We start from the raw sequence: 12,921 nt of genomic DNA on the forward strand, positions 1-12,921 counted from the left end.
GCCTGGCTCTGCATGAAATGTGATTTCTAAGCAATGAGAGCTGCTTCTCATTGATTGAGTATGTGTCTGTTTCTTACTAATTTAAGTCCTTTATCTAATTGATCCATGCATTGTTTAAAGTGGTAGAATTAGCTTGTTTTATTTTTTTCTTTCTATGTAAAAGCGATGTCCAGCAAGCTCTGTGAGTTGGTTTCTAATTTGCTCATTTATTGTGTGACGACGTTCTGATGAATACGTCCCTGGGACTTCAAAAGCTACCGAAACTATCATCTCCGCCTAATATTTTCAATTAGTCAATAAAGGGTATCAAAACGTGGACCACATATCAAGAAGGTTCCTTGTTCTTTCTCAGCGTGCACCTTTGCAATGTCTGTGAGCACACTTTGTTGGGTGGTTGTGCAAGTGAGGGTAGAGGAGAGATAACTTGCAAGTAAGCTCAGCCAGTAAGCTTCTAAAAATGTGAGAACATTGGTCCTATTGCTACATTTTACGGCAATTTCTTGCAACTAAATTGGCTAAACAACATTAGAATTGAGAAACGTAAGCAGTGGCAGTCGTGCACCAACCCAATGCTTCAAAATGTGGCACAGTAGCAAGAAACAGGATTATTCGACAGCAGGAGCACAAGTACTTGCCCACCAAAAGTCTTCTGCTTTACTTCAAAAGCAAATGCTTTGAAAGGAAAGATGGGGCAGAGTCTGAACTAAGAGCAACAGATTAAGCATGACAAACAATGCTGCCAGAAGTGTCAGTGCTCAGCTTCTCATTGAAAAGATGTCCGGGAACTGAGCACCTGACAGCCCTGGCTCAATTTAAGGGCTGTTATCCTCAATATACCCTATCATTTTGCAGCAAGGGAATGATTCAACTCACAACTTCTCATTGTAAAATGCAACTCCCAGCATGCACAGTGTTATTGGCTAAAAAACAAACAGGACTGAACAAAGCTGATCTTGATGATATCACAGTTGGCAACATGACCCATTCCAATCTGTAGGTGCTTATACAATCCTGGTTTTCTCTTTGCATTCTGGGACTTGTAGTACGAGTTGTATGATGGGAAATGTGCATCTACAAGTCCCCGAATGCAAAGAAAACAAAACAGGACTAGATAAGAATCTACAGATTGGAATAGGTCATGTTGGCAACTGTGTGAAATAGCATCAGTGGACACATTCTGTTGTGACTTTGACACAATTTGATGTTTCAATCTGGCTATGCGAGTGTCAAATACAATTTAAAGGCTTGAGGCGGATTTTCCACTGGTAACAACATGCAGATAAAATGAAGATCACTAGGAACAACGAGTTTCCAAAACAGTTTAATAAATAACAAGTCTCTTTTTTACTGTATAAACTATAAATATACCATGCAGTCCATATAATTTAAAATAATTTACAGGCTGAGGTAGGGGGGCTGGGAGGGTGTTGTGGAGACGGGTCCATCCCGGGCTAGGACCGGCCTGTTTTTCTGCTGAGCACGCACACGCATGCAGTGTCAATCCGAATGAACCTCCACGCTGCTTGCTTCCCTTCCATTGTCAAGGCTTTAACAAATGTGTGCGTGGTGGTGCAGTACGAGTTCCAATGCTTAGCATCAATGCCCCGGCATCCACTGGCGACGGGCTTCTGGTCCCTACATTTGGTCTCAAAAAAGTACTGTTTGAAAACACTATTGTTGATGTTCACCTCTCCCAGCACCGTCACCTCTTTTCCCTTGATGTCGGTGGCTGTGGTCTTCTCCCCAACCCACATGCTGACACTGTCGCACACCGAGTACTCTCCACGGTGGAGCACGGGGTGCACCGTCCGCTTAGCTCGAATAGTTCTGTTGAGCGACTCGTTGTCATCCAAGTACTCCATGTTCTGGACGTCCTCCGACAATGGAGGTGGCTGTGTGCTAAACAGGACCCGGGGCGAGCGGAATCGCCTCTTTTTGAAGAGTTTGGGGTCCACGGTGATGTTGTGGGACTGCGCACTGCCATGGTGGTGCAGCTTCCCTTTGTTGTGCTGCAATGGTTCCTGGAGACCTTTGGTGCTCTTTAGCGTTTTAGTCCGGTGGGTGATGTGAGTGCTGTTGAGTGCTGCTGTAGACCTTGCTGGAGCATGGTCCTCAGTCTTAGGTGCAGCCTGGATGCCAATCAGAAGAGCTATGATCAGAGTGTAGTGCAGCATGGACATTACTTTCGGCACCTGGAAGAGTAAAGAAACACAAGGTTACAGCAGATAGAGTCATGCTCTTATGCATTGCAATGAACTCTGAAGTGCCGTTCTTCATGCAAGATTGCAAAGGCTATACCAGAGCACAGAAGGTTAAGCTAAATGACTTTTTGTTACTAATGAAACCAATGTTTTCATGTTATGAATTTAACACCATAAGTAACATTAATTCTGAGGGGCGGAGTTTCCATTACCTTGTATTCCAGTGCCGAAACAATGAAGAAACAAAAGATAGTAATTATGTGGCAATGTTACAGGATTAACATATTGCGCTAACGCGTAAGAGAAAGCTACTCAGATCCATAATATTATATATTGTTCGATTATATCATAATGATGTGCTATATAGCACCTTAATCCAAAGCGCTTTACAGAGCAAATATTTACATACATTATCACCCAACCGAATTGGTACTCATTTATCGACCTCGGAAGGTTGGAAGGCTGATTTGGCCTTGCCGGTATTCGAACCTGCGACCTGCAGATCACGCTCAGATCGCAGCAGCGAGCGCTCAACCCGCTGAGCTATCTTACTAGCTAGTTTGCATCCTGAGACACCTGGTTAGAACTTTGTCCAAACTGCGGGAAGCAGCATTATCAACCCCTTGATCGTCTAGCGAGAACAGGGCAAAAACCGCTGATTATGTCTTCTTTTGGTGTTGGGGAGCGGTGTCGGCGGCCATTTTATAAAAGTAGCCAAGACAAATTATCATCTGCCCCATATCTGAAGCTACTTATACCCTTTGGTTGGAAAGGGATGTAACACAGAACCAGCAAGGACTGTTGCCGGACCTCGGTATTGCTCCAGGAGATCCTCTGATTCATAATGTGGACTGCCCCATGAATATTTTGCGAATGCGCCTTGGCTTAACAGATGTTCCTATATGGCAGGGGCCTGAAACCTGTCACTCTCCAGATGTTTTGGGCCACAATTCCTATGATTACTCTAGTTTTCAATGGCTGATGGGAATGTGGTCGGGATGGTACAATCACTGTGTCGAGAAAAATATTGAATGCGAAAATACCGAAACGTTTGCTCCGCAATTCACTGCAAGCACATGTGTGTAAAAGTAATACATAAGGTAAGGGGGGTATGTGGGAGTGAGGGGTCTCCCCCGCACATACTTGCGGAGAAAGGAAAAATAAATGTCTACATTTTCGTATTCGCATTTTTCTTGTAATCCAAAAGACTTGTAGAGTCAAAGGTTGCAGGCCCATGTTTTATTACATTAAAAGTGGGAGTAGGAACTCACAGTACTAAATATATCACTAGTAAAATAAACTGCCTCCAAATCCTCCATTTTTTTAGAACATCACACATGATGAAGCCTTACAGAGCACCCTATGACTTCTTTTCACGGTTAAGTAATGGGATTGAGAGCACAACTGGGCTGCAATTGTTCTACTCAGGCCAAAACTCTTGTTATTTCTTGGAAATACTCTTACCACTAAATAACACAATCTGTACTAAAAAAAACACATATTTGCCGTTATAAATCAAATTCCTAGGATGGTCCATCATCTGTTACCTAGTTTTCCGATTAAATAACTAACTTACCGAATTCGTTATTTGCAGAACGTATGCAGTTAATTTTAACATAACTCTGCATTCTCACATTAACCAACACGGGGGGCACCGTTTAGGATGATCTCACAAACTCTGCACACACACCACAAGCATATTGAATCCGACTGTTAAAAGTCCTTCATCCCGCCTGGTTCAAAGAAACACCCCTCTGCCACATATAAGTGTTTCATCATGAATTTGTTGAGCATTTACTGCAAAAATGTACGGCACGAGGATTGAATTTACTTTACAGGTGGACCCCAGATGTGCCACTGGACTGGTTCTGAAGGCAGCCGAGGAATTTGCTCATCAGTGAGACTTCCTTTGACGCACATTGACCAAAATGTAACGGCTCCAAAGAAAACAGTTTAGGGAGTTGTTAAAAAGAATTCTGTCTGCGTTTGGGTCTTTTCCAAAATGGCCGCCCCGAGTTAGGTGACTTTACATTCTTCTTCTAATAGCCCTGTAATACTGATATATTTCCATTGTGTCTCCTGAAGGGTTACTTTCTTTTTTACTGGTAATAGACTTGTTGGGAAAGAGTCCATTTTGTTTTGTAATTAAATTATTCATGCTTTATTCCGGACTCCAGCCGCCAGAGTGTGGATTGAATCCTTGTCACATTATTGCATCATTTTGTTCCAAAAGCGAGGCATTGATCGTGAGTTTGCTCCTGGTGTAAATCTAAATGCCCACCTAAGATTTCAACCATGTGCCAAAGGAAGGGTTGGAACCGTTATTTCCTGGCAACAAAGCAATTAATTTAATGAATCTCTTGATTGTGGTGTCATGGTGCAGCTGAGTGATTTTATAGTAATGAGATTCCACAGACCAGTGCCCATTGTTTGCAAATGGCAGCTCTATATTGGTAGACATGGCAAGATCATTAATTTAAGGTGCGAAATCCAGCAAGAATGGTGCATGGTTACACAACAAAACATAACATGATAAAACATCTCGGCTGGAAATAATCAGTATGAGAAAAACGTGGGTGATAAAAAGTAGTAAGAGGGAGTTAAAAGAAGAACACAATTAGGAGAGTGTGAGGGAGGAAGTAGGAGATTGTGGAAGGGAGAACAGCCCTGCAATGGTCTGTTGAGTAATTAGGTCTTACATGTGAGTAGAGGTTGACCTTTGCGTTGGTTCACTGAGGAATGAAGTAATGGGATTAATCATATCTGGAAGAAGAGGGTTGATGTAGTAATGGACATTATTGCCACCTTTGCCACCCACCCTGGCAAGTCCAGTACCTTCTGAGTGGTGGTCTAATGAACAAAAATGCCGAAGTCTTTAAGGTCTGCAGCCTGGAAATCTGCTGGGATCACAATGCTAATGGGTCCTGAAGAAGAATCATTGACTCTAACAGTGCCCAAGGTAGGGTCTGATTCTGATCTTTGAAGGAGTCATCCACACTTTAGAACACACATCTCATCCTTCTCAATGGCGTTAGAAGTAGATGTATTTGTGTCCCCTGTTCTCCACTGGCTTTTTCTCAGCTACTCCACTCACCGTTTCCTACATCAACACTAGTAGAGAGTTAGACACGCACTGTCATTTCATCAAGAGGCATTAGTTGAGGATCTTGGAATTAATAAAATGGCTCCACTCTTCAGCAGCTGCAATAAGACGTTCCAACGGTGTGTGGGATGTTTTTACCCATGCATCCAAGCCCTACTATAAAACTGTGCAGCACTGGCATGGAAAACATCATGATGGCCAGAACGCCCCCGAGAGTGCACAGGGAAAACATGAAGAATAGGCTGCCACCCATTTTTGCCTATGTTGTGAGCACAGGAGGGCACTGCCTAAAACCACCATTGGGCTACACACACAGTAGCCTGAAACCATTGGGAATGGCAATGCTGATTGCCAAAAAAGCAACTCAGAACTGTGGGGAATTCATTTTCTTAATCCCAAAAATGGTTGCATTACCAGTACTCACCACTATAAACAAGCCGGCGTTTCAAAACCACCAGACTTTTGTGTAAAACTGAGCAAATGAAACAAAACCAGACCAAGGAAAGACTTGCTAAGAGGTGGATACAATGTAAAACTATATTCTGAAATGACTTGAAGGAAGTAATTATTTAATGTACATGTAAAAATTGTAAGTTTTGATTCAAACTGGGAACAAAAAGGTACATTTAGCTAAAACCTGGCTTAATGAAACTGGATTCTGCCTGACAACTACCCCCGACAGGAGTTGAAACCTGCTCAGCCACTCTTCCCCTTACCAAAAGGTGTTGTCACCGCTCTGATTAGATTAGGGGTGGAGCAGCTGGGGACTACAGGGAGTTGAACAAAGGCCTGTCCTGGACTCCGGCAAATGTTATATTGGGGGCGTCGTAAAATAGCTTCCTCTTGGGAGAAACTGAGGGGCAGCTGTGCCTCTGTGAACAAGCTGGCTTGGGGGAAGTGGATAAAACAGTTATTCCACCCTGTGATGTGGGAAGCCACACCCCTTTTTGACCAGAGCATAATTTTAAAAAGATAGATAACTCATAGTGCGGACTTGTCAGAATTATATAAGTAATATCATTATTTTTGTGATTTTTCTGTGCACATTTTAAGAGGTGTTAGGACCCTGGGGTATGTTCCTGGGGATAGTAGCGGAAAAAAGGTTGTCACTCCAAATGTATGCATGTTAAAAATCTGACACTTCATCATCTGTAACCCTGTAACCCATATCCCTGGTGCACATTTGTGTAAAATCTGGAAAGGTTTAGAGGTCGTTATCTGGATGAAAAGGCGAGAATTCTGTCATCAGTGGACACGACATCGTACAAAGACAGGGATCGGATGGTTTGGTGCTACAGAAAATATGTTAACTGGACCTATAATATTAGAAAAATGGTACATAGATAAATATGTATTTGGGTCAGAAATAGATTTGTGTGCAATCTGACAAGGGGAGGTTACTCTGACCATAAAAACTACAGCATCACTCTGACTCACTCTGAATCTAAGCTTTCCAACAAGCCTACTCCTTATACTTTTTCCGCAATCACGATTTATGCACGCGCAAAATTTACCGCGATTTGCGATTTTGGCTCAATTTCTCCATTTGTCAAAATAGCAGCTCCATTCTTTCTTTTGTTAAAATCCGTTGCAACTTGGTAATAACTCATAGAGTATTGTTAAAGTGAGCCTGAACTAATATAAAGTAGCCATCACCTACCCTGAACCCCTAGAGGGAATTAAAAGCAATTTTAGCACCTTTTCCCATCCATTGCCATCACATTTAAAAAGCATTTTGGGCCTGTGTTTCAAACTCCTACCTGTTTCCTCTAAGCTTGCTGGGGGGGGGAACTGAATTTCGTATTGTATTTGATTGCATTCCTGAGAACTGTGTGCTCCTCTTTCCATCTCCTTCCATTTCTTACATTGCATAGGGGAGGGGGTGAATTGCCAGAGAAAAAGTGATTATCTTATCTTTTGCTAAACTCATATCAAGTATTTCTGTACTGCATTTTATTCCTCATTGCTTTTCCCTTAAATCATAAAAGTATTTTTGCTACTTTATCCATCCTATACTAACTCCTCATTGATTGTAAAGAATTGTGCTAGTGCCAGATTACCCATTGTTGATCAACATCATATGTCTAAGTGTACTATCAGATATTAATTTATTATAAAGTGTGATATATATATATATTGTTAACATTCTCAAATAAACGTTTTCATTTGCAAAACAAACCTACTTCTTGGCTCAGTGGGGTCAGGGGGATTCTAAGAGGGGGTGTTATACAAGGGTGGTCATCCAGAGTACTGAACTAGACATAAAAATACATTAATAAGGGTTTTCCTCAGCATCCCAGAGTAGGCATTGACTTGGCTGTAGTGTTGATTGAATATCGCTTACAGGTGCACCCCCTAAAACTGCAAAGTGATGCAGCATATTCCACTCAACATAGTGCCTTCCCAATCTTGAAGCACACTTCTGATAGTTCGTTATGAAGTTATCCTCATATCTGTTTTTCTCAGTGAAATAGGAAATTGCTTACATTTCAAAAGTTGCCTATTTTGACACCAGCCATTGTGCAATGCACCTCTTAAATAAGGACTGATTTCTAAGGATCTATTAGGTGTCTACCTCCTTCTCTGATCTCCTTGATGTTGAAAGGTTTCCCCTTTCCTCTTGTTTTAGTTTGGGCTTCTAGGTGTCACTTGCAACACCTATAAGATGAAACTATTGCATTGGAGTAAATATAGGGAGGGAAGAATTTTGAGGAGGGACACACAGTCTCTAGGTGTGATTTGGTTATGTGTTCACCCATTGCCTGCCCATGGCTATGCTAATTCCTATGGCCATTCACACCCATTCCCGCCTCTGCCCACCCAAAACTCCTCCTCATGGGAACACTTGGAGATCATGCTAATCAAACCTTACCATCAGGCTTTGCATTCAAAGTGCCTGCCAGTGTTTGTTCAAAGCAGCCTTCTGAGCGTTCATGACTTAATTGTCGTTGTAGACACGCAACTGGTGTAATAAAGATGTTTTATCAGGTCTGCCTTCAGCCACTCGATTTATAAGCACTCTGCATGTCCTCCAATGAAGGCATGTTATAAACAAGTATTGGCAAAACCACTAAAGTCCTGTTTGAAACAAGCATTGGCAAAGCCAACATTTTTGGCTTGTGCATACGTTTTAAGCTTTTGCCAGGCACTGCTGTTCGATGTCCAGTTACTCGCATCATTTTGCACCTGCTACCAACAATCGGTAGTTAATACCACTCCGGTGGAGCCAGGCAAGTACCTTTCCCATGCCTCCACAAAAGCCTAAACTGTTGCATTGCCAATACTTGTTTATGTTATCATTAGAGCCACTCATATAAGGCAAATGAGTGTCCCTTTCTGTATCCCTTCAGTCCCCCTTGCAGCACTTATGTCTGCACTTCCTTGCACTTGCCACTAGCTGGCTGTTTTATGTGTCTTATTTATCTTATTTATTGCACTTCCCATGTACTACACTTTCCCCTCTCCCTTCCCCCCGCGCACTTTTCCTTTCCACCCCTTCCCATGCACTTGCGCGATCTGAATGACACCTGGCCTAGTAGGATCGCTGTCTGTCCTCCCTTTGTCCCCCCCCTTGCCTCGTCGCACCTTGAAACACTTGTGTATAGGCGCGTTATAAATGTCATATCATATCATATCATACAACTGAACAATAATATCATGGTGATATGGGTAGGAAGAGGATATGTGAGGTGATGACCAACTTGGATGATTTATTAGGCTAAATTTCTGATCCAGTAGCCCCCCCCTCACATCATAAGTGTGATTGAAGACTACTCTGACATCGGGGAAACATGCAACTCAACATAGATAACATCATGTCCATGCCACTCACCAACTGGTGCAACACATTTGATTACACCGACCTACAAGTGGAATGGCAGGGTAAAGATAATAAGTTTGCCAGCATCTTCAACTTCTCCTTGTGTAGGACCCACTGAAGGCTAATATAGAATATGTTCTCATGAAATTACAAAACCTCATGAATATGTGATCCCTCTCTGGCTCTCCTGGTTGGAAAGGAATAACTCCATCGATATAATGGTTTACCCAATCATCATCTACCAACCAAACATGTCTATGTTAAGTGGATAGCTAGCCACTTTAAGAAAGTCGATTTTGTCCTAACCGCGATTCTCTTGACCCAGTTGTGCCAGAATCACATGCAAAGGTCAGACTGAAGACAGAGTGCGGTGATGTGAGGTTCTCCCACATGTTATCCCAGGCCTTTATGCTTTATGATATGATATGGCATTTATAACATGCCTATATACAAGTATTTCAAGGCGTGGGCAAAGCCCTGGCATTGATATTATCTGACCCTGTGGAGGGGACACCCGTGTGGCTTCAAGTTGAGAGTGCTTGGCCTCATGCATTTCCTTGTATTTATTTAATATTTTATTATGCATTCCATGTATGAAATGCCCACACCCTGGGGTACCACCGCGTTTGTACAGAAGGCGGAGATAGAAAAATCATGCAGAGAAGGTAAGGGTGGCATTAATTGTATTTGTTGAACAACAAGTTGTTCACCAATTTTCTAAATGTTTGGTAGGAGCGCTTATTTCTGATGTTGGGATGTAGAGACTTCCAGAGGGAAGTCACTGTGACGCAGAAGCTTGTGCCACCAGCTCTTTTACTTTTACAGCTGGTAATGAACAGGGCAAGGCAGGCAGATGACCTTAGAGTGCGCACACAGGGTTTAGGGGTGATGCTATTGATGAGGTAGAGGAGAGCTTCTTTGTAAACACAGCAGTGAGCGATGGCCAATGTTTTAAATTTGATGTGCAGGCTTTAATGGGGAGCCAATGGACATCACCCCTGGTAGCTGAAATGTGGTCTGAGCATTTTAGTCTCGAGGCTGCAGGCGAGGCTTTGTTTTGAAGAAGTTGATGTTTGGTGCGGTATTTAGTCGAGGTGCCCATGAAGAGCGCATTGCAGTAGTCCAGTTTGCTGTTTATGATGGCTCGCGTGAGAGTTAAGCAGTTAGTCGGAGAGAAGATTTGTCTACTCAGGGAGATAAGTTTGCAAGTGTAGGCTGTGGAGGATGACAAGGAATTGACATGATTGGTCATAATCAGTTCGGCATTCAGGTAAATGCTAACAGTCTTGACATGTTTCGAAACTGGTATGTTTGTGCCGTCGATGGAAAATGAGGAGAATGCTGGGTCTAGGTTTTTGAACTGAGCAGTTCAGTTTTGTCGTTTCTGAGACACAGTTTGTGGGTGGCCATCCAGTTCTGGATGATTCTGTAGATCTTGTTGATAGAATCAGTAACGTCAGGGTAACCTTCTGTAATCGGGATGAGGAACTGGGTATTGTCGGATACTGAGAGTGTCTAGAAGGTCAAATAGGTGCTTTGTGTACATATTGTTATGGGTGGGTGAAAGACTAGAGCCTTGGGGGACTCTAAAAGGGGCAGCAATGGGATCAGCCGGTAAATCTCAGATAAAGACCATAGATGTGCTATCTCTCAAAAAGATTTTCATCCATGAGGTGGCCTCGGTGGAAAAGTGGAAATTGGTTACAATATGTTGGCAGAGAATATCATGATCAACAAGGTCGAATGCTGCAGAGAGGTCAAGGAGGAGGAGGATGACAAGATTGCCAGAGTCTCAGATGTTGCTAATTGGATTTTGAAATCTAGGTGAGCTGGTTATGTACTGTGCTTGGGGTGGAAGCCAGTTTGTCTTGCACCTAATAGGTAGTGGTGTTTTAGGAAAAGTTGGATTTGGGAATAGGGCATGAAATTCAGAATTTTGAGTAGGAATAGAAAAGTGGTACTAGGACAGTAGTTAGTGGAAAGGGAAGGGCCAAGAGAAGGTTTCTTAAGGAGAGGGGTAACCCAAGCTGTTTTGAAGCAGGCGGGCAAAGAGTTGGCCACAAAACACAAAAGAGGTGTTGATGAAGTTAGTGATGGTAGGGGTCAGTGTGGGGGCACATAGATTGATGTTTTGGGTAGGGCAGGTACCTCCCTTACAATCGGAAGGTTTGAGGAAACTAACAGTTATGAGTACATCTCCTTGGATACTTGGGAGAAGCTAAGGGTGAGGGGCGAATGGTGGTTAGCCTGAGAGGAGGGCAAAATCGCATCCAGTGAAGAGGGTTTCATTGTGAGTTGTGCTTTTTTAACAGAGACTTTGGGCCTCATTAGGAGCTTGGCAGTAGCTGTGCCCTTTTTACAGGCACGGCTACCGCCAAACTCGCTACCGGCGCTGGCACCCGTGATTGGGCAATAACCAGTCTATTACGTGATGAATGGGCCGGTAATTGCCCATTCATGGTGGCGGTATTGCCGTGCTCCTGATTCCCATTCTGCCCCATAGGGCAGAATGGGGGTGGGGAGCATGGTTGCACCGGCACCGTTAATAACGGTGCCAGTGCAATCACGAGTTCTGCTCGCGGATGTCGTACAGCCCGCCCGATCAGGCCTGGCGGGCTGTCAGACACCCGTGATCAGAACTCGTAATTCGGCAGCACGGTATGAACGGTGCTAGTGCCTTACCGGCGCTGTTCATACCGTGCCTGCCAACATTATAATGAGGCCCTTTGTCTTTCAGTGTAACAATTTTGTTAGTAAAGGCAGTTTGGATAGTAGTGCACTGGTCTTTGTCCGAGCAAGCCTGGCAGGTGGAGAGAACTGGATTTTCTAAGTCTTTTAGAATAGGGAATTGTTCTTTAGAGTTAGAGCTGGCGTCAGTGATTCTGTAGTTGTAGGATTTGGCTTGGGATGTGATTGGGGCGTCTTTATAGATTTTGGCAGCTTTGGAAAAGGTTTTGCAGGTTGACGGAGTGGGCTGTTTCATCCACAGGTCGTCTAGAGCTCTCTTGCATCTCCCTTGCACCTGTGGATAGCAGTAAGATCATCAGTAAACTAAGTATTGGCTGGCTTGTAAGGTTTTGGTATTTTGGGTTTGAGGGGGCATGTGCGCTCATGGTATAGCGGAGGCTATGATTGTAGAGGTCAGTAAGGGCTTGTGTGACTTTGCTTACAGGGGTAGTGGAGGAAAGTAACGTCAGGAGAATATGCAGAAGTGTGAGCTCAGTGAGCTTTCAACTGTTGCGAACTTGGGTAGAAGAGCGGGTATGGTGGGGTTAGGAGGGGGGTGGAGTGGGAAAGGCAGAAATCAATCAGTGAGTGGTCAGCCCAAGGTAGTGGGCTAATATTGATAGAAGTATTGGTATTGAAGATCTAATCAAGGATGCACCCTTTGGAATGCGTGGGAGTAGAGACGTGTTGGGTGAAGTTCATTTCGGCCAGTGAGTTTTCCGAGCAGAGACTTTAGTGTCCGTGGGATCACTGAAGCCTAGATTGAAATATCCCAATAAGAATAACTTAGTGGCTGGCTTGGTAAGTGATGTGAGCAACAGTGGTATATTGGACTGCAGTGAGCTCAGGGTGTTGGGTTGTCGGTATAGGAGTAAGAGGTTGATGGTGGTTTGAGGAACAATTGTCAATTTTGTGAGTAGTTTTTCATAACCTAATATAGGGGGATTAGAGATCTGTCTGATTTGTAGGGATGATTTAGCGATGAAGGTTATACCACCTTCTGGTGCACTAAGACAGTCCACTCTAAGACTAGAGAAGCCAGGTGGGATGGCTAAAGAGACTAGGGGGCC

The 12,921-nt window shown here is 43.5% G+C and overlaps 1 protein-coding gene across 3 annotated transcripts in view; it reads right to left on the minus strand.

The window, feature by feature from the left end:
• Positions 1–1,308: 1,308 nt before the first annotated feature.
• The window catches only part of NGF (nerve growth factor), a 286,870-nt gene continuing 275,257 nt past the window's right edge, over positions 1,309–12,921 (minus strand). For all 3 annotated transcript variants that reach the window (XM_069633537.1, XM_069633536.1, XM_069633538.1), the window contains one exon: positions 1,309–2,192. In XM_069633537.1, the coding sequence (XP_069489638.1) occupies positions 1,452–2,180 (729 nt within the window). In that variant the 5' untranslated portion in view covers positions 2,181–2,192 and the 3' untranslated portion in view covers positions 1,309–1,451. The remainder of the gene's footprint in view (positions 2,193–12,921) is intronic.

This window comes from Ambystoma mexicanum, chromosome 13, assembly GCF_040938575.1.
Source record: "Ambystoma mexicanum isolate Mex_15411 chromosome 13, UKY_AmexF1_1, whole genome shotgun sequence".
Taxonomy (NCBI): domain Eukaryota; kingdom Metazoa; phylum Chordata; class Amphibia; order Caudata; family Ambystomatidae; genus Ambystoma; species Ambystoma mexicanum.